A 23,646-nucleotide genomic window follows, 5' to 3' on the forward strand; every position below is an offset into this window, starting at 1 on the left:
TTAAAGTTTAGTTTTTCAGTTTTTTTTTCTTTAGGGAACTTTTAAATCTGCTTTGTTTGTTCTGGACTTTTTCAGTCTCGTCCGCTTTCTGGAAACTTAGTCCGACCAAAAGAGGTGGGATCAAGCTGAACCATGGTTCAGTTCGTTTGCAGTGTTAAAAAATCTTTTTTTGGATTCTTTGGACTTTAAAAAAAAGTCGCCTTCCATCTTTGCCTCAAACAATATATTGTTTGAACGACAAGGAGGTTCATTTGGCACATTTGAACTAGTATTGAGTACTGCATCTGTTGATGCTGGTAGTAATACTGTAAGTATATCACAGTGGGAACCACGCTAACAAAATGAACTGGTTCATTAATTTTCAGTTTATTACCTGTTGAATGACGACACAATGATGTCACACACACGCCCGTCCACTAACCACTCAATGTCAAGCGTAGATCACAGAGGTGATGACGACGGGACGTGCGTTTGTTGAGGACGTGTTGTTTTGGCTCAAACGTGTGTGTCAAGGAATAACATGGAGTTAAGATACTTTTTTAGTTTTTTTTACTTCTGTGTTACTTATTATTTTCTGAGATAAAGACATCCTGGAGTTTGGAACACACGAGTGCAGGTGTAGGAGCATGTTCAGGAGGAGTCAACCATCGGACACATCGCCTTGAACAATAATTAATCCTGGAGTTCCAGTGCGGATACATATTGGATTGTCATTCACACGAACCCGATCTCACAAAGTTAAAGTCAACAGCAGTTTGTCTAAAATCTCAGGACCAAATCATCAAACGTTTGGCCGTTCAGGGAAAAATCTCTGAATGTGACGATGACCAGCATGTGATGATATTATTATATTTCCAAAATCACTTGCAGCTTAGAGGCGACAAGGTTCTTACTCTTCTTACTACAGTATGTATTAGTATTTTTCTTCATTCAAAAAGGGCTGGTACTTCATCTATGATTTAATACGTGACAAGACACAAAGTCCCCTCACCTTCTCGTTTTGTTAAAAATATGCAAGTACTGAAGCAGAGCTGTTTTTAGAAAATCACTGCCCACCTAAAAAAAAAAAAATCCCCATCTCATTATTTTTACATTTCTAGAGTCGGATAGTAATAGAACTAGAATAGAGCTACGCTGGCAGATCTTCTCACAGCCGGTGATTTCACGTGGAACCAGGGTTCAGATCTTCTTATAGTGCACCAGCAGATTTTGGAAGTTGTGACACAGCTGTTAAAAAACTGACCTGCCTGAATAACTTGGTGGTTTGGTGAATTTAATTTATTTAAAAAAGAAATGCTGTATGTCTTTGCTATTTGGTTATTTGTTAGGATTCTAACCCAAACTCACTGTTGATGTATTTTTCTTCAACCAGTGAGAAAATTCAGAAATACTCAAGGTCGATGTAAAAATCAATCCAGGATTAATTTCATGTTTTCTGCTGACAATCAAACGCCCACAGTACCTTGTGCTTTTTTTTAGTTTTTTGGTCGTATTCTTTCATTGCATTGTTGCGTGTTTGTCCTCGTCCCTCCTGAATCTCACAGCGGTTCTCCCTGAAGAGGACTCAGCATCATTTCATCTCTGTCTGGTGCCACTTGGGCTCTATCTTAAACAAAACTAGAATTTACATTTGAATGAATCAACCAAACTAAATATTTGAGAATGAATTTCCACCCAAACTGTGTTAAATATATGCACACAACCCTTAAAGCCATATTTATCTCCCTCTACACCCAATAATGGAGTTTTTTTTATCCCCCTTGATGTACGATCGTCTAGTTTACTGGAGCAACTTGATTTGTTTTTACTCATTATTTTATGTCTTTGGGAAAATAACTAATTTGCTAAATTGATCCACGTTCTCTCAGGAGTGATGAGGTTTCCAAACTTGGTTGGTATAAAGTTTGAATTTAGATAGAACATTTCAAATACTTTCAAACTACAGGAATTAGAAGTTTAGCATCAGGACACTTGTGGAAAGCACCTTTGGAAACTGGGACGAGACATTAAACTCGCGTTGGGTTCATCGTTTTAATTTGGGTTGATACTTGAATAGGTTTACTCTCTGTAATATTCAGAAAACATCACTTTCCTCACTGTTCACAAATAACCTTTATAACACACTGGAGGAAAGAGACACTGAAAAAGCATCACGTCTCCTTTTACAATATATTTAACTGCACATCATGATCAGCAGCATCCACTTTATGTTTCAATGTTCTTCGTAGTTTTCAAAAACGTATTTACTGGGCAGTTTATCCTCATTAGATCTCCGACCTCATTCACCTTCATCCTGTTGGGTTTGATGCAGAATCTCACCGATACCTTCCGTCACAGTTTCCCATTGTCCCGTTCTTGCCTCGTTTGAGTTTTGAATAATGAAAGTGGTCGCCGTTTGTCTCGGAATGACTCTTGATTATCTGTTGCCCACATGTGAACACATTTTACAGGTGTTAGCCATAATCACTGCAGAGTTGACAGAGACGAATCAAACCTGTGTATCGTATATCAAAACAGTTCGTGGGCTGAAATGAGGGCGTCTGCTTCTGAATGGTCTTGACCTGAAAATGTGACAAACAAAAGCCATTTTTACTTCCGCGGATCTGTAACCTTGTGCCTGTCAATTGTGGAAAGCTGCCGTGTGACTTCTCCTTCGGCTGAAACCGTCTGTTTGTTCAGTGGAAAGTCGTCGCAGAATAACGAGGCCGTGTTGCTCTTCCACGTTAACGCCTGCCGCTGAAGGCAGTGACAGCCAGGAAGCCGACACAGGTGCACATTCGTCCACGCCTTTCCTCCGGCGATTATCTGAAAGTCGAGTGTGCGAAGACGCACAGTAGCATTAATGATTGACACAAGGAAAACAAACATCCAGTCTCAACGTCTGATGTTGTTACTGAAGCTCGATTGTTTCAGAGAATTCAGTTGCCAAAAGAAACAGTGTGGCAGCACTTCAGGTTCAGCCGGTTCAACCAGGGCCTATACAGAATAAATATAAGATGGAAATGTCAATTCAAGTAAAGGTCTGTCTGTTTATTTTTGTTCAAACTGTGGAGTCGAGATCTACTTCGTCAGACCTGCAGTCTGTTTTGTACTCAAATGTTTTTTTATTAGTTTTATAAGCTATTTAAAAGTGGCTGGTTATGTTTTTTTTATTATCTTATTCAGGTTCAAATGTGTGTTCTTCTGCAGAAAGTACTAAAATTTTGAGTTAATACCCAAACCACAGACTCTCATAGGGTTGAATTCGTTCACGGAGGATTTAAAGGAACAGTTCAACTAACACCGCTCTCATGTTTGTACAGTAAATATGAAGCTATAGGGACGCACCACTAAGCAAATGGTTAAAACTACATGCTGCGTGACTGCCAAATCCACGGTTTGAGTCCCAACCATGGGGCCCTTGGGCAAGTTATACGTTATCACTCTTGCATTCTAACGCCAGGTGAACCACGAGCTGTCCACCTGCAATCAGATGAACTGACCAGGTCTGAATGTGAACAAGCTTCTTTCGAAAAATGTTGAACTTTTCTTTTTCCCTCCGGCGACAAAACTAAATGCACCTTTGACAGTTCAGAGTGAAGTGGTAAGACATGTGCTACTTCTATTAGATATCAAGGCAGATTAACATTTGAGGTAAGTAAATAGTCGTTTGATTCATTCTTTCCTTTGCTGGATTTGAACCGTTAGCCCGGCATCGGACATCTCTACCTCCATCACTCAGGCACATGAGGAAAATACTTAGTGTGCGCTCGCTCGCTCGCTCGCTTCTAAAGCATCGACATATCAAATTCTCACGTCAGAAGTGTTTCTCTGTTTAGGAAACTAAATCCATCACTACCAGATTTTTATAGACGTTCCCCTCATGGCTATGCTGTAGTTGCTTTTTCAACTGTGATTGGTTTTGTTTTTGTTTTTTTTTCGTTTCATGGTTTGTGCACTGTTCGACAATTTCTTACTGTTTTTCCAGTGATCACGAGCTGAACCACAATTCATCATTAAAATGTCGGGTATTCAAAGGTGCTATGTGTAAGTAATCTGTAATTAAAGAAGCTGTACTATCCTGTTACATTAATATCGGACCAAGGATGAGAGAGTTCACAGATTCCTCTGGTGATCTGCTCGATATTCAGTTTGTAAATCTTTCGCTGATAAAATCCTCGAAGACGGCACTTTTGATTTTTTCGGAAGAAGTCCACTCACGTTTGCTTCTTTACTTGCAGACCGGTAGCTGAATATTCAGAAGCAGCAGGAGGAAGATAATTATAAGATTTGCTGCTATGACGCAAATAAAGCTGACGTGTATCTTATTCGATTCATATTTTAGTGAAAGTACACATGATACCTTTAAGTGAAAGAAGTATTTATTTTTTTCATCGTAAAAAGACATGAGGAGATTTGTCCAGTTGTGATTTTTCTTTTTTCTTTCTAGTGTCTTACTCTTTGTGTTTTTAAAAAAAATATTTTCTGGAGGAAAAAAAAAAAAAGGTACAAACACGATCATGACAGTTTTCTGAATTTCTCATGTATTTTAAGCTTTATTAAAAGTGTATTCTCATTGTGGGCAGTGATTTCAGTGAGGTTTGGATTTTGTTAATTTATTACCTTAATGTTGAAATGTTTAACTTTTAAAACATGACACTTGGTACAAACATACAGTATATATTTAAATATGATACTTTGCATGTGCACTAACTGTCTTGGATGACATTGCATTAAGTTGAAATAAAATGGGTTTGGTGCCCAAAACATCATTTCTTTCTGTCTTTAAGTTTATTTACTTTCAAACTTATATTTCAAAGAATATCAGTGTTTTTTTAGTATCTGTACTCTTTGATTTATGTACTTTCTGGTTTAGATGAACCAGTAGATAAAGTTAGAAGTAAGTCTAAAGGTTTATAAGATGTCAAAAGGGTTTTTTGGATCAGGACGTGAGACAAGAAAACAAAGTTCCGTCACCAGAGAGAAGCTGAAAGTGAACCAGCATCAAGATGAAGGTGGTAAGAGTGACAAGTTCTGAGAAGCCACTGATAAAAAAAAAATGAATTCTTACAGATACTGTGTTCTACGACCAACTGTTCGACGAGCACTTCCTCCCCTTGCCTCCACCCGTCCATATTTGGAGGGGTGCTTACTTAAATTGCGTCCCTGCTGCTTTCATGTTGTAACAGGACACATGGGATGTCTGTGTCCTCCAGAGACCATCTGGATTAGTGAGCTACCACAGCAGATGGATTACCAGCCCTCCTCTCTGAATGCACTCCATTCACAGGTGGGAGCTGAGACCTGCCCTTTGAAGGACAGACAGGATGCACCGCTGCAGTTAGTGCAGCCACCGAGCTGAACTGAGCCAAAGTGATTCCAAAACACTCTCACACACTCTCCATCTGTATGCAAATGATGCTGTGTAGAAACGGGGACTACATGTGGTTTCTGACCTTATATATATATATATATATATATTAAATTAGATATAGAAAAATTTAAAACCACAAACCAAGTCCTCTGTGACTCTGTACTTCATTACTTTTATTTCTTAGATATCAGTGATTAAACAAAAATGATCAGTTGATGTGTATTTTTCAGGATGAGTGAAAACTTCCAGTGACGCTCTGTGAAAGGTCAGTTCTTCATCCGGCTTCAGACGGAATCTGCAGCAACACTCGTGGCGATCTATCCAATGTTTGAGGTATGTCGTCTAACTGATCCTATAGAGAACAGCTGTAAGGATTCATCCTCTTGGCATCATGGATGTCTGTACACAATTAAATCCATAAAATTTAGTCTCGAGGTGATGGACCCATAGATGGACGTTCTCTGAATCTCCTGCTCCGACCGAGTTATCCATCATTTCTCTTTATTTTTCTTTCACCAAACCTTCGCTTGAAATGAAGACAAGATGTTCTGCTCTCCTGCCCTCGACTCCACGAGGTCATAACCTTGGATTAACATGGCGTTGAGCTTTGAGGAAGAGCAGAGGAGCGACTGGTTCAGACTGATAAACAGTCGTCAGACAGGAACCAGGTGAATACCCTCGGCCTGTTTCTGGTTTAAAGGGCTGATATCGAGCGAGCCATGAAAGTTTTGCCGTCCTGCTTTCTGCTTTCTTGTGCAGCTTCGTTATCAGCGACGTATATTTACGAGGTTCTGTGCTGTGCATGCTGGGGTGGATTTGAGGGTTTTAGAGTCAGTCGCCCCTTTAGGTATCTCCATATGTGGAAAGAGGCAAATGGGAACATTTTATACTGAAAGGAAGGAAATCTAAACAATATCACACATTTCCTCTGTAATCTTTTGATCAGTGATTCATAGCGGGGCCGACAGTGTTTAGGTTATCTGAGCATCTTCTCTCACAGGCCGGTGAGAGGAGGAAGAGAAAGATTCTGCTTCGAGCAGCTCTTACTTCCTCAAACTTGTTTGAGACGATCACTGAGGTTGTGATCGTTGTATAAACAGAGACGTGCTGGCAGCCCATCACAGAAAACACATAAAATGAAAAGCTGTCTCGAACCATTTATTTTGTTGTCACGTCTCCGGATCTCGAAGGTTAAATGGGGACTGCGACTACAAAGTCATTTCCAAAGTATGAACAAGAAAAGCGAGATACAGTCGAGTACAAAGTGTCATTAACTCGCTGAACTGGTTAACGTTGGAACTGTATTTTTCCATCGTAAACCGCCGTCAAAAAACCTGCGTGTGTTGCCCTGTTCGCCATGCATTTCCAGGTAGTTTCAAAATGTCCGTCACGTTACCTGCAACGCTCTGTATGAAAGCTGAGCCCTCTGCAAGAGAAAGCACAAAAGTATGCAGCACGATCATCAGAGCAGAACATAAGGGTACGAGAGGTTCTCTTCACTGTATGTCTCAAACTAAACAGTGCAGGAATGGAAAAAATGCAAAATGATTCAGATGGAATAGAAGTTGCACCTGTCCCACTCTACGCAGATGAGAACAAGAAAAGGATTTCTGACGTTGGAACGTTTCGCTTTTTGTTTTGTTTGATCGACCTTTATCCGGATGTGACCTCCGGAGGTTCCAACACCAAAAAAGGACAAAGCAGTTTTACTATAATGGTATTTTACATGAGAAGCATTATTGGATCACCTCTGTTAAAGGCAGGAAACAAGTTTGGTCAATAACGCTGAACCCTGGAGGTCACTAATCGTGGTCATTAATTATTAAATCCCCCCTTTTTCTGTTTAGAGTTAATCCACCAGGGAAATAAACTGCTGTTAAACTGCATTTTTTATTCGTGGTCCATGTGGTCAGACCTTCAAAAGTACAAGCTTCACCACATTCACGCATCTGCACCGTGGAGAACATACTGATCCAAGCTGAATATTCAGATTTCAGTATCCTGTGGTTCAACCGTTAGAGGAAGACACAATTAAAAGCTCCTCTTCAAAGACTCCGGCAAATGAGCATCATCTAAGTCGCCGGGATCGTCATTATAGCTCGGTGGAAAACAGAATGTCTCAACCTTGACCCGTGCCGTCACCATCGACAACCCCCCCCCCCAAACCAACGCCACCAGACACACACACACACACACACACACTGCGTCCCCAAAAAAAGATGCTCGGAGATAAAAGCGAGTCGACCCGTCAGCCGTATGTACAGAGACTGGAGATCTGAAAGGAGAAAAGCCATGAAAAATGGATGAGAGAAGAAATCCACTTCACCTCCCCCCTGGAGGCTGGCAAACCCCCCACAGTGCTCCCACTCATAATCCCTTCTCCTCCTGCACACACACACACACTGTCCTCTCTCTGTGCCTCACACACACACACACACACACACACACACACACACATGCGTACATGTGGTGTATGCAAACAGAAAGACAGAGTATAAGCACACATCACCCGAGGCCCTTTGGAAGGTGTTAGATTCAGGAGATACCATGATTTGATTTGACGCTACATTAGATTCGTATTTGTCTTTTATGACATGTTCGATCTCATTCAGGCTAAATCCTCATGAAACCGTTTGACATGTGAATCATTCTGCGTAGTTTCTTTGGTCGCGTATATTTTTCAGTGAGAGATTTTGTGGAATCATCTCTTATTCAAAGGCTAAATGTATATCCAGGTTCCTCTGGTGGAGCTCTCGGGGCTCAGAGAGATGCTTGACAAATTTCATTAGTCACGCTTTCAATGGAGAGGCTCATATTAGAGAACCATTATGGCCTAAATGCTTGTTCAGAGGCAATAACAATAACTACTTAACATGCAGAAGAAGATGAGCTGAGCGCCAAAGGTTTTTAGTTTCATGGGCAGGGAAATAAAAACTAGATGGAGAGGATGTTATAGAAATTGATCATTTAGGGAGCATGTGTGCAAGACAGAGGAGTTCACAGCCACGTTAGCATCTCTGGGAGGCTGTACCACACACTGTTTATAAAGATGGACGACACGCCACCACTTCCTCCCATTGTACAAAAATGAAGCCAAAATACCTCGGAGCTGCCATCTTGTGCTTTCGGCGTCATTTGGAGACACAGTCTGCCCGGTAGAGAGGAGATCGACCAATCGCGAGTCAGTCTCAGCTGTCAAACAGGATGTTTATCTATCTACGATGACAGAAACCATCTCTGAGAAAACACGTGGTTGACCTTTTAGTCTGGTTTTATGACCTGTAACTGCAGCCAGCCACTAGGGGGTGATCAAGATGATTCTTGCCGAGCTTTTGTCGTCCAAATTTACAAAGTCTACGGCCTGTGGTTAATGCTAATATCAGCATTACAACTGCTGATAAAGTTTAGCAGGTGCCAACTTCAGTGGCTACAAGTCTACATTGTTAAACCTCATGATAACTGCAACATTATGGTTCATCCTCTGGGCACCGTGAACGTCGGCACAAACTTTCTCACATTCCATCCCAAAGGTTGTCAAGACATTTCAGTCAGGACCAAAGTTGTGGATTGACCGACTGACCGACATGTTTCTGTCCAAGAGGCTGCTAGTGTGGCTAAAAACACACATGTGACACACACACACACACACACTAACACACACTAACACACACTCACACACACACACACACACTAATACACACTAACACACACTCTCACACACTCTCACACACAGTTCCTTCACCACCTGAGGCCCTTTACAAGGTGCGATCCAACTTAAGGCACTCACATGTACTCATGACAGCGTGTGAAATGTTCCAGTCAAAGCGGCTGCAGCAGCTCTGGTTATCGGGGGCCTCCATTGAGGGCCTATCTGACGGACTGGCAGTCGCCTGACGAGAAGAAGACGGAGACACGGAGAGACGACGGGGGGGGTGGTGGGGGGGGGCGGGGGGGGGTGCTGTTGTCACACACACTTTGATTGGCGGCTTCTCTCTGTCTTGTTGTGCTTGTCACACAGCGAGCGACGTGTCTCCTGGTAGCATGTTAGGTTTCTCGTACACCTCAGCAGGGATGTTACAGGAAAACTCGTAGTTTAAGTGCTCAGCTGTTTACTAGAACATGATTAATGGCAACATTTAACTTTAATGACATTAAAACAACCTCTAACGTCACCAGTTGATATGAATTACGATCAATTGTTGGTTTGTTTGTTGGCAGAATTACGCAGAAGCTACTAAACTGAATTCAAGTGTTTTCACTTTTTAAATGTGCGTCACGTTCAGGCAGCCGTGGCGTCCACCTACGACTCCTGCACTGTTCAAAATCAACTGACGACCTGCGTGAGGAAGGTAAACTCCACAGTGGACGTCATTATAGTTTGTTAAAATGCTGCCAGCCATGGTGGCACTTTATCTCAGACACAAAAACCAAAGGCCCTGCGGCGTGGCATCTGAGGTCAGTGCAGCAGGAAACAGAGGATGAATTTAATATATGTGGGGGAAACAATTTCTGTCACCAATAACACAACATAAGAAGACATATTAGGGGCAATTGAATTGTTTATATTTGCACATTTAATTTATTCCTATTGCAATAGACGGAGAACCAGGTGGTGAGTGGTGCACAGACAGTAGAGGGCGCTCTACACTTCAGCAACGCATGTGGTTGATTTAAGGGGGGGTCTTGATGAAAAATGACTTTTAACCATTAATTCTGCAGAAACAGATGAGTACAATGAAAACAACATTTCCAGGCAAGAGGATTAAATAAACCGTGTCACAATTAAATCAAATCTTGCTTTTTTTTTTAAAAACATCACTATGATAAAATAAAAGCAAATGAATGAAGGAAACAAGGAAATGTTCCATGTTTACTGTTGATTGAATGTAAAGTATAATCACATGTCAGGTGACCTCAGGAGGGGTTTTCAAAGTTTTGCTTTATTGACAGTAAACACACACAAAAGAAAAAAAGAATCATCCTCCATCTTTGTGCTCAGTATAAAGTGATATTAAATCCAGCACGTCCTCATTTACAAACGAGGGGTTCATCATTTCTGTGGGTGCATTTTAATTAAAGACGCTTTGTCTGCACCCTGCACTGTTTAAATGAAGCTCAGTGGTGGAGAGGCAGCATAATTCAAGTTTTGGGAGGAGGAGGAAGAGGACGGTGAGGAGGAGGAGGAGGATGGTGGAGGAGGAGGTGGAGGAGGTGGGGGGGTTATTATACTATTGTCCGCCCCTTAATCCGGTTGGCTCAGAGACTGCCCGCAGGCCAATTTGTAAGTGGTTTGCGTGGCTGCCAATCAAATCAGACATCCTCTCCTCCTCAGGCTGTGGCTACGGAACATCTCAGTTGCTGTGTGGAGAGATTTGACGGAGGGATCCTCTGTGCATGGACCGTCACACTGCGCTGCAATCCTCTCTCTCTCTCTCGCTCTCCCTCTCTCTCTCTCCACCTCACACACACGCATGTAATGGCTCGGTGAACGCACACGGCGGAGGAAAACACGCATGTGAACAATCGTGCGTTTTTGCATGTCAGGAGCGGAGGAACTCGTCGCCGGGTCCGCGGCTGCTCGTCTTTTCTCACCGCTTCTCTCCCCCCCATGTCACTCTAATTCATCGGAGGCATGTGGAACCGCACCAGGATTAGGAACCGCTTCCCAATAGTGTGCCTGCTGTTGACGCTATGGACGGAGGTGAGGCGGCTCTTGTTTATTTCTAATTATCCAGCCTCGAGATGTGTGATTCCGCCGCGCGTAAAATCAATTAAATGCGTGGGTTCATGCTTTTTTTTTTTTTTTTTTGTTGAAAATCACCAATGTCAAAAGTTGGTGGGCGTGGGCCGATGCATCGCATTAATCGATAATTGAATCACGTCGCCGTCAGTTGTGGAGCATGTGATCATGTCACCGTGACAGGATTGAAGTGAGGAATCGATACAGGCGCACAGGCGGCTCTCCATGTTGGTTTTTACGCTGCGCGCTTTGCGGGTTTTTTTTTTTTTTTACCCCAAAAATGATTTGCGTAGATTCGAACAAGTTTGGATCAATTGGCTGCTGCAGCGGTTCATTCACCGCTGGAAAGAAATAATAATAAAAACACACACACACACACACACAACACCACCCATGCTGCAAAGTGTAGCCTGTTCACGTGCTCCATTCATGATGCAGCAGATTATTTGGGCACATTTAACATGCGCCAAATGTTGGTTTTTGACGCTGGTTTGGCCACTTGTCCACCTCTTTACGCACCAACTGAAGCAGCCTAAACCGCCCCGCAGCCTGTTTATAACCTCCTATATGTATGATTTTCTTTTTCCTACGTGTTGTTTGCAGGTGTCCCAGTCAACCGGCTATTTCGAGCTGCAGCTGATCTCCGTGGAGAATGTAAACGGGGAGCTGGCGGACGGGGAGTGCTGCGACGGCCCCCGGAGCTCCCAGGACCTGCGCTGCACCCGCGACGAGTGCGACACGTACTTCAAAGTGTGCCTGAAGGAGTACCAGATGGAGGTCACCACCAGCAGCCCCTGCACCTTCGGAGCTGGATCTACGCAAGTTCTCGGTGGAAATATGTTTTCTTTTAAGAGCGGGAAGAGCAACGCGAATAGATTCGACGAGGCCGGCAGGATTTTGATCCCCTTCCAGTTCGCGTGGCCGGTGAGTGGAGATCTCTTGACCCTGTTTCTTCTCAGGAGAACCTCGTTTAACACACGGGAGATTGAATGGTCACTCTTTGGTGCATGTGTTCAGAAATGAGAGGGAATCCAAACTGCACTGATGTGGATAAAAAGTTCATCCACTCAAAATAAGTTCCACAACGTATTATCTGTCATTGCATCAAGGTTGATTGATAAAACATCAGTAAGCTTATATCAAATACCCAAAAGTACATGTACGTGTTATGTCTCAGTGACTGTCCAATAACCCCCCCCCCCAAATATTAAATGTACTCCCTTGAAATGATCAAAAGTTTCACATTGTCACATTTGAAAACCTGGAAACATCAAATTCAGTCACGTTTCGTCTTGAAAAATGATTTCATCGATCAATCGATGAACAAAATACAGCAGATGAATCTACTTCTGAGTGATGAATCAAAGAACTGACTGACTGCAGCATCCGGGGAAGGCTCGACAGAAAGAACCTCTGTAAAGTTGCAGTTCTACATGTAACCAAACCAAAATTTACCTCAACTCCTTCAGGATCGCAGGACCAGGTCTTTGAGGTCATGTGTGAGGATGGATCCTCATTAAATGTGTGTGTGTGGGGGGGGGGGGGTCTAAGCAGGATCCCTTCCTTTATGAGAATTGACACACATCACAGCTAAATGATTGCATGCTTCACCAGGATCCGATTGCAGCTACAGTGGTTCACAGTGTCATCTGGGTCATCTTTTAAAGTCGCCTTGATATATGAGCGCTGGCTTTGTTCCAATCCACCAGCTTGCACCTGCCAGGGCCCTGATAGGGTAATTAGACAGGGGGAAATGCTTTTGATATGTGGACCCTCGAGGGGGAAACTACGCGTACTTCTCTTATGGATAAACTGTTATGGCACAGCTCTAATTCATCAGGGTAACTTTATCTCTATAGAATCCATCTAGTGATATCTGGTTTGTTAAGACTTCAGCTGTTGGGACGGGACCTCGTCGCTCGTCACTGTCAAGTTTTGTTGGATGATTTTAGGAAATGGCAGAGGAAGTAAAAGTTGACTTAATGTGGAAGTAAGTGGTTTGGTTTTCTACAGAATGGAAACTTGACTGAAAAGGGGGCGAAATCTCTATTGTCGTCTGGTCTGACGTACGAACATGTGCTGTATCTGCAGGCCCGGCCTGGACGGACGCTCCAATTAACTCTCTAATATAATCATGAATGAGTGACATTATTGTGTGAGCGTGAAAACGACGTGTTCAGGCGGAGCGTTCGATGCCCCGGAGGCAGCAGTTCAGTTTTGACACCCTTTGCACCCCACAGCTTCCGCCCCTGCTGTGGGTGCAAGGAGGCCCCTGGCGGCCCCCGGCAATTAATCTTGTTTTACAGCAGATGAGTGATAGCTGACGGATTAGGCGTGTGAATCAGGTGTGCGGGCAGGAAGAACACGCTGTAGTAATGTGCTGTAGCGCTGAACACGCTCAGAGCTGTTTGTTTGATTTAGCTTTTGTTCCTCCTGGATTTGAATGAACTTACTGTAAATATCTTCAGTCTGTGTCATTGTTAAAACCGCAGCATGTGTTTGATTCACTTTAATTTGAATTATGGGCTGTACAAACAGAATATGTGCATCTTAATGTGAAGTGTGGTTGCAAGAGAAGTGACTCCATCATCGGATTTATCTAAAAAAAAACAATCACTGAAAGATTAAGATTATCAACATTATTTTGGAAAAAAACCCTTGAGCTTCCTTCTTGTAATTGAACTGTAAATGTGATGAAACTCACTGTGTGAGAACCGTGAGATTTAAAAAAAAACAAAACAAAAACAAGGACTTGTGATTTCGTCCGTTTTTGTGTTGAAGGCCTCAAATGTGTGATTCAGCCTCCGTCTTTGTGTGTTTAATGATTTCAGGGTTCCCCGCAGCTGAGTGTCGCCTCAGTGAATTAACAACCGGCTTTTGCTAAGGTTTTTAAGCTTCAGGGCAAAATGGCAAAGGTGTGATTTCACACAGTAAAGGCCATATGTTTAATGAGGGACGCTATTGTTAAGACCATCGGATGGGGGGGGGCATACACCACCTGAGCTGACCCACTTTCCTGTGGCCGACCCTGGGTGGTTTTTCTGAAGCTACGTGCATTTAAAACGTTCACTTACTGTTTGAAGCTGTGGGAGTCTCTCACTTGAAGCACTTACTGACACCTCGAGGCAGAGGTGAAGAGGGCTATTCTGGTGTGTTGTCTTTCTGCTAAGTGGCCCTGGCTGATAACGGCGCACTATTCCAGTGCCAGATGTCACAACAAGCCTGCAGGGTCACTTGCAGTGGCGGCGTTGTCGCTTTCCTCGCTGAAGAAACAAAGATGCAGTGTACTATTGGCTGTGTCATCTGGCCGGCTGCCCGTGGAAACCAACGAGGGGGGATGGACTATTCTGTCATCTCCAGCCTGGCATCTGAAGCAACCCCCCGAAAAATGAAAGTCATGCAGGAATCGTTCTGAAATGCAAGGAGTGTCGTTTTTCTGATCTGGGCTAATCACGTCCTGAGTCATGCGATCCACGCATCATTCGTATTAAAACGCTGACACAACTATGGCACGAATATCATCTTGTCTGTGCAAGTGTGTGCAAGTTGAAGACAGATCTCGGTTCAATCCCAAATATATTTCCACCAAAATTTGCTCAACTGAACCGAGTTCAATACTCGGAAAACAAAATTGGTGATTTTCTAAATTGAGCTTCAGATCCCGAGTGATGATGCTTTGTGTTTTTGGGAGTTTGCACTAAAGCCATTTCTCAAAGTGCACCTCTCATCTCCTGGTTTAGTGCGGCACAGTCGATGTGTAACAGGGAAAATCATCCGTCATTTCAGGGAAGTGGTGCTGCTTCTGTGAAGAGACAGAGATCAGAGCCTCTTCTCCCTCCAGTTATCATCGCACCATTGTGATACAGGCGATAACGGCTGATTTTACTCAGATCACATGATGCTTATCCATTGTTTAGAAATATGCCGGTGATTCGTCAGGTCTGGTTTGTCAGCACAGAGGATGACTCTGTATGTTACTGTCACGTCTGAGTTCCTCTCAGTAGTTTACAGTAAATGGCCACTGCTTCAATTCCAGAAGTTTGTAGCCTGGGGATAGTTTTCACAGTGAAAATATGACAGTGTTTATCCTCCAGTCAGAGAGACACCGAGGGGACTGCGTTTTCTTGGAAACCATGTTTAGCTTTGAAGGAATCGTTAAACATTTCGTTTCTCTGAAGCTGCTTTCATGTGTGCGTTCATGTGTGAATGCAAATAACTCTCTTTCTAAGAAGTGGACGTGTGACCCAGGATTTCCCTGTGAGCAAGTGGAAGGGGTTGATTATGCTCCTAACACGCGATGGACGAAAAACAAAAAGAAAATCTCCAGGTGAAAAAGTGCCGACCGTCACGTAGAAGACACCGACGTCACTTCACTTAATGATAAATCTGTTGTAGCTCCATGTTTGGTCTCCTCCTGATATTTGACTGCAGAGTTACTAAATGTGTGTTCACCTGATGATCGTCAGCTGGTGGTTGGTGTGGAACGTTGTTTTCATGTTGTCATTTGGTTTATTTGAATTCTAATATAGACCTTTAAGGAAATGGCGTTCACATGAGGTACCAGACATAAACTGTCTGACATGTGGACATCACCTATTTGGCGTGGACGTCAGACACGAAGCAGCCAGCTGACCAAGTTAAGGCCTCGTTTGCGCCGTCTGATTGAGTTTCCATTTTGTTTCCATGCTGTGTGTGCACTTCAGGAGAGAGAGGGAGACATGTCTTACTTCCATTTGATCACTAATGAAATTGCCGGTGGAATTTCTCTGGGCCCCCCCTCCCCCCGCCTTCTGCATCAGCCGGACGTCCGTTCGATGCCTGTAACCGTATCCGCTCTCAACCTGGGTGTGTACCCGACCTGCGTTGTCACTGAGCTGGTGAATGGATGCGCGTAGTCAGTCGATCTGCGACCGACACCGACCACATCGAGGAGCTTTCATACGTTGACGCTGGAGCAGGTGAACACGGCGTCTCTTCGGTCTCATGAAGCCGATCGTCTCAAAAAGTGGGACATGTCAACGACCTCATTCACATTTTAACAAGTTGCTCTGCACAGACCTGCTGGAAATCGTTTTTCCTGGAGCCAACTCAAGCTGTGTGAATGGTTTTGGCTCGGAGCTCTGGTCGTGCGTATGTCAAAAGAAGAGCACTGTCATAGTTTTGATAAGAAAGTATTAAGTCGAGAAAAGTGGTATAAAGTATTTTACAGAGAGGGTTAATGTGTTTGTAAACCAGAGGTTCCGTTCTCACTCATATCAGCATTTCATCCACATAAGTCGGTTGAGCTCACACAACGTATAGTTTGTCTGAAGGCAAAAGTCCTGACAGCTGCCCCCCCTCCTGCCTGCATCACTGTTCCTCCCTGACACATCCGTCAGAACGCTGATGTAGAGACGGGTTCATATCCAAGATTCAAAATGTTTCCAGATTGCAACACCAGCACATTGTGGGTCATTTAGGATTTCAGGCACTGTTTGATAATTCAGCTTCATACGTAGACCTTCACTGTCAACTCCTAATCAGGGAGGGAGGCTCAGGAACTGGCTTATGATGATGAGTTGTAAAGAGTCGTTAAAAGGTTCTCTGGACAAAATGTTCCCAAAAGGGACTTGTTGGCTTTTAGCCTGGATATCTGAATGTGATGAATTTTGGTTCATCCAAATTTCTGTGCTGGAGTTGCTGAAAATATTCACCAGCATCATTTTGCTGCGAGTACTGGTGCAGCATGAACATAGAAAATAAGTCCTGAGCTTTTCAGAATCCCTGATATGAATTAATATAAATAAATAAGTATCAACACTGACGATAGACTGGCTTCATTTCCTTCCACTGTTGTTTCTGATTATCAGAGTTTGTATTGATGATAAATATCAGGATGGTCAGATCAGACGATGGAAGTGTATTTCATTCACTTCAGAAAATCAGAGCAGATTTAGTTTTTTCTCCAGTGAATGTAATACTTTATAATATGGTGGTTAGTATTAAGAAATAGGACAGAGGCTTTAGTGGTGGTACATTCAAACATTTAGATTCTGTACATGAACCCCTCCCACCCTCCCCTCTCATCTCTCTTGGAGACTGCAATTAAAGCAGTTGCTATATTTTGGATACACACACACATGCATACATGCACACACACACTCACAGAGGCTAACGGAGGCCGCCATGGTTAGCCACACCTGATACAGAGCTAGTCAGAGCTGTTGCTAGGAGACGAATACATAGGCCTCCAGTAAACAATTATCTCTCGTCTCCCTCCCCCATCCTCCAGCCACTCACACGGGCCTCACCTGTGATGCAGCCTGGCTCTGTATTGATTATGCAATTAGTCAGTCAGGCTGAACCCCAGAGGTGAAATGGCAGCTTTTACTGAGACGTGCACGAGCGTGTAAGTGCAGTTTCACCGCCTGGTCCTTTTATGTGCTGCAGAGAGGCTTTGCTGTGCAGTTAAATCCAAAAATATCCAGTCATAACGGTATCAGACGGCAAGTTAGTATTCAGTGTCTGTGCTGCGGTTTCAAAATAAAAGCTCTCCAGTGATTCAGGCCTGTAGAAGAGTCTGTGAGTTACTACAAGATAAAATCACCCCGCCTGAGAGATAACAATACACCCAGTGGAAGATTTTATCAGGTTGCTAATGATTTGGATGAATGGAGAGATCTTGTTTCAAAAACTGAAATGAATTAGTTTGCATGTGCTGCAGTGAATGTGGAGATCTGTCCTAATCTGCAGCTTTGTTCTGCGGGACGGTTAAAACCAGGCTGGATTACAGTGTCTGAAGCGAAAATCTTTTTAAATAATGTTGTGGTTTCACGGAACTGAGAGCAAATACATCAGTCACAGCTTTCCACAAAATGATATATCTTTCTATGTGACTTAGATGATTAGATTACTGGATTAGATTTACTTTATTAGGTTTATATTTAAGGACACAGTCAGTAATATTTACAATGTGCCTTCATGTGTAGCCCCAGACTTGCATTTGAAAACAAGTGGAGACAAAGTTCTCTTCCTATTCAGACACTGCACATTTTGTACCTTCTGCTCTGTTGCGTACAGAGTGAGCCTTGTTGCTTTGCTCATTAACGGAGATGTTGTGTAGTATCGACTGTGTTGTCTGCACAGCTGCCCTGTAGAAACCTGCAGAGACTTAACTCTCTGATCTGTGTTGTGGTGATTTCACATCAGACACAGGAAACCACAGCTTTTAGGTTCCATCGTTATGTGAACGCTGTTTGAAGTGATTTAGATTTAGAGTTCTCAGGTCCAGTGGTGTTTCTGCTAATTTTGGACCTGTTTCTGTCTGGGTCTAGATGCACCGGTTTCCCTCTGGTACTGTCCTCCTTACCTACTTCACTTACAAAGCTGAGAGTCCAAACTTTGTCTCAAACTGTCAAAATCGGGCTTCCAATGAAACCTGTTCACCATGAAAGGTTGACATGCTAAAGTCCACGCTTGCAACCTGCAGCCACAGTGTAGTAGAATACTCATTATTCATGTCCAGGTTGGTGCCTCACTGTAAACCGCTGAACTGGGAGAAGCCCGTCATGGACCGAGTGGCTTCATCATTTTTGAATGTTTAAAACCAACATTCAAATCGGTTGGTTTCATGGAGACCTGTGCATGTTCTAAGTTGGGTGTAGTTTACTGGCTGCTAAAATAAAATCCCCAGTTTCTGCACATTAGTTTCCTCGATGGCTCGTATCTTATCTTATCTTATCTTATCACTTTTCATGATAAATATGCAGTCTTCTCATTATTGTTAATAAACTTCTGCCTCTAGTGGTTGATATGCTGTTGAGTTTACTGTGGTTTGATGTTCTCAGCAGTCAAAGCAAAGTAAAACATATTCTTGCTTTTAAACATGATGAGGAAAACAACCTGAATCTGCACATAGACTCTGTTTTGTGTCTCGTTGCCTAAAGGAAAAACCTTTTGTCCTCATGATGCTGCAGGTATTCCTGTGGGTGCAGTCGTACGCACGCTAAAGAAACCTACTTGATTAATGTCTCTCGAGTCTGAAGTCACATAACACGTGTGACACATGCTCCACTTACTTCACAGTCTGAGGCCAGAATGATTGTTTTGCTCGAGCCAAGTGTGTTGGAATCATTTTGGCCCACGTGGTTTGGGCATTGCACGGCTTTTATTAAAAAAAGTTGGCAAAAGAGAGATGGAAGTCGGAAATGACAGAGGAGAAGACACTTCCAGCCGGACTCAGGCTGGGGACATTCCAGTATTTAGTAACCACTTCACCAGGGGACCCCACCACTGGGATACCCCTCCAACATGGCCCCCCGAAATCTGTACATGCAAGGCAGAGCTGTAGAAAACTGGCAGCCTGTAAACGTTGTATTAATGCTGCACAACTGAAGATGAACCCTGTGACACAGAAATCATCTTTACAGCAGTTTATAAAGTAAACTATCCAGGGTATCTGCTGTATCCTGCAGTAAATGCAGTACTCTCCACGTCTTGCTTGAATCTGACATCTCAGGTATAAGTACAACATGTACCGAACAGATGTGCATGATAGATGTGTAGTTTCCCATTGTGGCTCTGCATTGATTAGTTTGAATACACTGTACGTGTGTGTTGCTGTGGCCCACCTCATCCCCTGCCTCTTGTTAAATGAATGGTGTGCAGGTGCTGGAGGCTCCTTGTGGGGGTAATTAAAGCGCGTCATTACATGGGCAGTTAAATTGTCACTTTACTGTTGAACCTGTTTGAAATGATAATGGCGCTCGGCTGGAGGCGGGACTGTATTGCTCTCCAGTCTGGCGCCCTGTTGCTTTGGATCAGGAATTAGCTGTTTAATATTTCTGAAGCGTTTCCATTGCCATAATGGCTCCGTGACTTCTTGAGGCACATTAGCACCTCAGGAAGTCATCGACAAATATCTGAGGCTGCACGAGAACCGAGGTTTAACTCGACTGTTTGAAAACCTACAGTTGTTACATGATTCTTTGCAGACATGTTGGTGACGCAACAAGAGTGTAAGAAGTGTTGCCACGCATCATTTCTGTGAAGTTTGGTGTCTTCCCTGACACATCTGTCACATTGCATGTGAAGTCATTTAGTATTTTTATGCAAATGTGCATGTGTTGATGTTTGTGTTACGTGTTGCGTAGTCTTGGATCCTGCTGGTTAATTAGCACCAGGAGGGGAGGGGTTTGTTGTATTGGAAGTGCATGGGTAATGACCCTGTTGGCATAGTAGCAGCATGCTCAATGGGCCGTGTGTGTTTGTGTGCGTATACGTGCACAACCAGTTCGCACCAGCTGGCCAAATGCCTTGTCATCAGTGCGACATCTCTTGGCACTTGACTCTGGCAAACAGTGTGTTTGTGTGCAGAACTCGCAGCAGAGATATGACTGTCTGTAACGTGCGTCCACAACGACACGTGTAGTTGTAAAAGTGTACATAAATATTGTCTCGTAATAAAAGATTGAAGTAAAATTAACTTGGCACTTGGTGACAACCGCTGCTGTGAATAGGATGTCTATGTTTAGACTGCAGCATAAATGAGAGCTAATTCATGGTGTTTACTTCAGGAGCGAGTCTGGCTCACTGGCCGAGGCGCACTTATCTAAATCAATCAACACTTTATACAGTATACTTGTCATTTGTCGAGTAAATATGCCAAATATTCACTGGTACAAGCTTCTTAATGTTGGAGGATCTACGACTTCTTCTGGTTTCGTTTATTCACATGTTCACTAATTGTTGGGAACTGTTTCAATAATGAAAAATATGCTCAATTGTCTATTATCTATTGGTCAAACAAAAATGACACCCTGGGTTTTGAGAAATCGTGATTCTTTGTATCTATTGTCTGTTTCAATTATGGACAAAATGATTAATTGAGAAATAATTGGCTAATTTGTTGAAACTGGCAAACCGGTAAGCGAAAACTGGTCAGTTAAGGATCGAGCCTTCGGGTTGTGAAGAGGTGCCAAGACTTCATGATGATAACGTGATTCTACTTATGTAAGATTGTCAAGCTCCGGTCTCTGAACAGATTGAGGAGCTGGACCGAGAGAGATTTAAATTGGAGTGCACTCCTCAGGCCAAAGTGACGTTTCATCTAGAAAAAGTTCGAACTCTCTCTGCCTCTCTCCCATCAGAAACCTCTCAGGCTGAGCTCTTGGAGGGTGTCTCGGCTTTGTGATGCTTAGCCTCTTCCTTGCCCCATGACTCCCAGTATCATTAGTAGTTAATTTCACGAAATGATTTCTCTTCCAGTCTTAATTAATTTCAATAAAATATGCAACTGGGCATTTCAGGGTACATTGACTGACAGATTTTATTGGACTATCATTCCTTCTATTATTCCTCATATTGCGGCAGCTGTTAATACCCATTAAGAGTGATGGACCACCGCTGCTGTTCACCCATAGTTTTATCTTTAATTTTTAAGATTTGTGTTTGAAGAAGGTGCTTTTGTGTCCAGAGACGACGCAGTTTGATAGCCTTGCTGGAATAGTGTAGACTCAGCCCTAGTAAAACCAAAAGCTGGGATTGACATCACAGATTAATGAAGATTACATGCAGTGATTACTGGCCACGGGATGAATCGTGATGACCTCATGTCCCATCAGAGGGCAATAAATCAGGAGACGTCAGTGGAGATCCCTGTGGAGGAGCTGGGAACGGGGAGGTGGACATTCAGGTCACCTCTCAATGACACGGGAAACAGAAATAGCTCAAGGTTACAGACCGCTTTTTAGTGGGAGTGCTCATCTGTGATTTTTATAGTTTCTGCATAAAGTGGATTGTAAAACAGCTACTAGAAATAATTCCCTGAGCTCAGCCAAGATTGGTCAGAAATTGGTCATTCAAGCCTCAGTTCCTCGACGCAGATGCACCCTTCCATTGATGGCAGGCTGGGATCTCGCATGGGATTACCCACCAGGCCTGGATCTCACATTCTTGGTTTTCTTCTGATGCAAACACTCACGTCGCCCCACATGCAGAGCGCTGACCCCTCTTTTGAAAAAGGAGCGTGCAGATCCTATGCTTAGTGACCCCAACCTGCCCCGGCTTCCACTTCCCACTGCCACCTCTCTCTGTTCCCCGTCGATTTTCATTTCAATGGCCACCTTCCACTCACTCATCCACCGCTCATCGTGGCGTGGGAACCTACACCTGTGGCTCTCCCCAGACTTCACCACTATCTCATCCTCTGAATGGCCTTTTGTGAAGACTCAGTTGACCCTACCTGGATTCAATAAAAGGAATGAGGTTTGGGCCAGTTTGTGATGCAAAGATGGCCCCTTAGTGTTACATAATTTTGGGAAAACAGATTCACTGAGTGTGTGACACATTAAATCTTTTTTTTTTTTTTTTTTCACCATGCCCTCCTTCTTGACTTGAAAACTAGGATTTCTCTCAGTAAATCCTCTAATCCATTAGGGGAAGGGCCAGGTTGGGTTTTGGAGATTTGACTGACACAGGATTCTTCAGAGTCTCTGATGAAGTATATCACAATGTGAAATGTTGTCGTGTGTTGTGTTGACTAAAAGGGCAGGTTCATAAATTAGTTACACTTTTGCGAGAACCACTGTCTGTTTTCTTTTCTTCTTTTTTTTACTTCAGCCATGTAACTGTCCTGCCCAGGCTCAGTTGCACACATGCTGACACTAATTGTCCTCGTGCTGACTGTGTCTCTTCATGGACAATGGTTTTGATTGGGATGGGGGTGAGTTACGGTGTTGGGACAAGGGTCTTTGTTCAGTAGCCTTTCCCCCTTCCCTCCCCCACTTCTCCCCTTTATCCCCCCTGCCCATCCACCTATCTTGTTCCAACCATTTGGGCAGCTGTCACTTAATCCAGCTAATCACAGACTGGGATGGTCTGTGGGAAACCAGACAAGTCCGTGGCTTTGCTCAAGCCCAACACACACTGACTCAGGGGACTATTTAACCAAACATTTACAACATGGAGGCATGCAAGCAGGCCTGGCTTTTGGGTAAACCCAAAAGGTTGGGGTCACAATGTGGGCACCTGCTCTTTCTTAGGTCTGTGGAGAGATTTGTCTGCAACACTTGCATATTCTCGCACATCATCCTAAGATTGATATCACCTGTCATTAAGGCAAGCCACTTGTAGTTCCTCTTGTAGCTCCTCTTGTATGCATTGGCATATACGCACACACACCCACTCACATGCTCAGTCTGGGGCAGCCAGCCCACCCTTTTGTGGTGGGGGGAGGGGAGATGGGTGGAAAGGTCAGAAGCCGAGCTACATATCGTGGGATGATCCACGTTCATGTCAAATAATCCATCTCTGAGGCTGCATCTGTTGTGCGTCTACGGTTGGACGGGTTGGCGGAGCTTCCGGCAACAGCAGCACGAGTACCCGTAGACCTGAACCCCAAAACACCCCTCTCTTCCAGCCATTTTACTCTCAACCATCTCCTCTACCCCAGCCTCGCTCCAGCATCTCACGTCTTGCCAGCAGCTACAGTCTCATGCAGCTGTACCACCCGTTGTCCAAACTCTGACCCGAGCCCTTTAGCTCACCTCAGTCCCATCATCTTCCATTCCCTTCT

General features: G+C 43.6%; 1 protein-coding gene across 2 annotated transcripts in view; it reads left to right on the top strand.

Annotated features, from left to right (window-relative positions):
* The first annotated feature begins 10,838 nt into the window (after nt 1-10,838).
* The window catches only part of jag2b (jagged canonical Notch ligand 2b), a 36,296-nt gene continuing 23,488 nt past the window's right edge, over nt 10,839-23,646 (top strand). For both annotated transcript variants that reach the window (XM_069515082.1, XM_069515081.1), the window contains exons 1-2: nt 10,839-11,054; nt 11,697-12,017. In XM_069515082.1, coding sequence (XP_069371183.1) covers nt 10,986-11,054; nt 11,697-12,017 — 390 coding nt within the window. In that variant the 5' untranslated portion in view covers nt 10,839-10,985. The remainder of the gene's footprint in view (nt 11,055-11,696; nt 12,018-23,646) is intronic.

The sequence above is a fragment of the Paralichthys olivaceus genome, chromosome 19 (assembly GCF_024713975.1).
Source record: "Paralichthys olivaceus isolate ysfri-2021 chromosome 19, ASM2471397v2, whole genome shotgun sequence".
NCBI lineage: Eukaryota > Metazoa > Chordata > Actinopteri > Pleuronectiformes > Paralichthyidae > Paralichthys > Paralichthys olivaceus.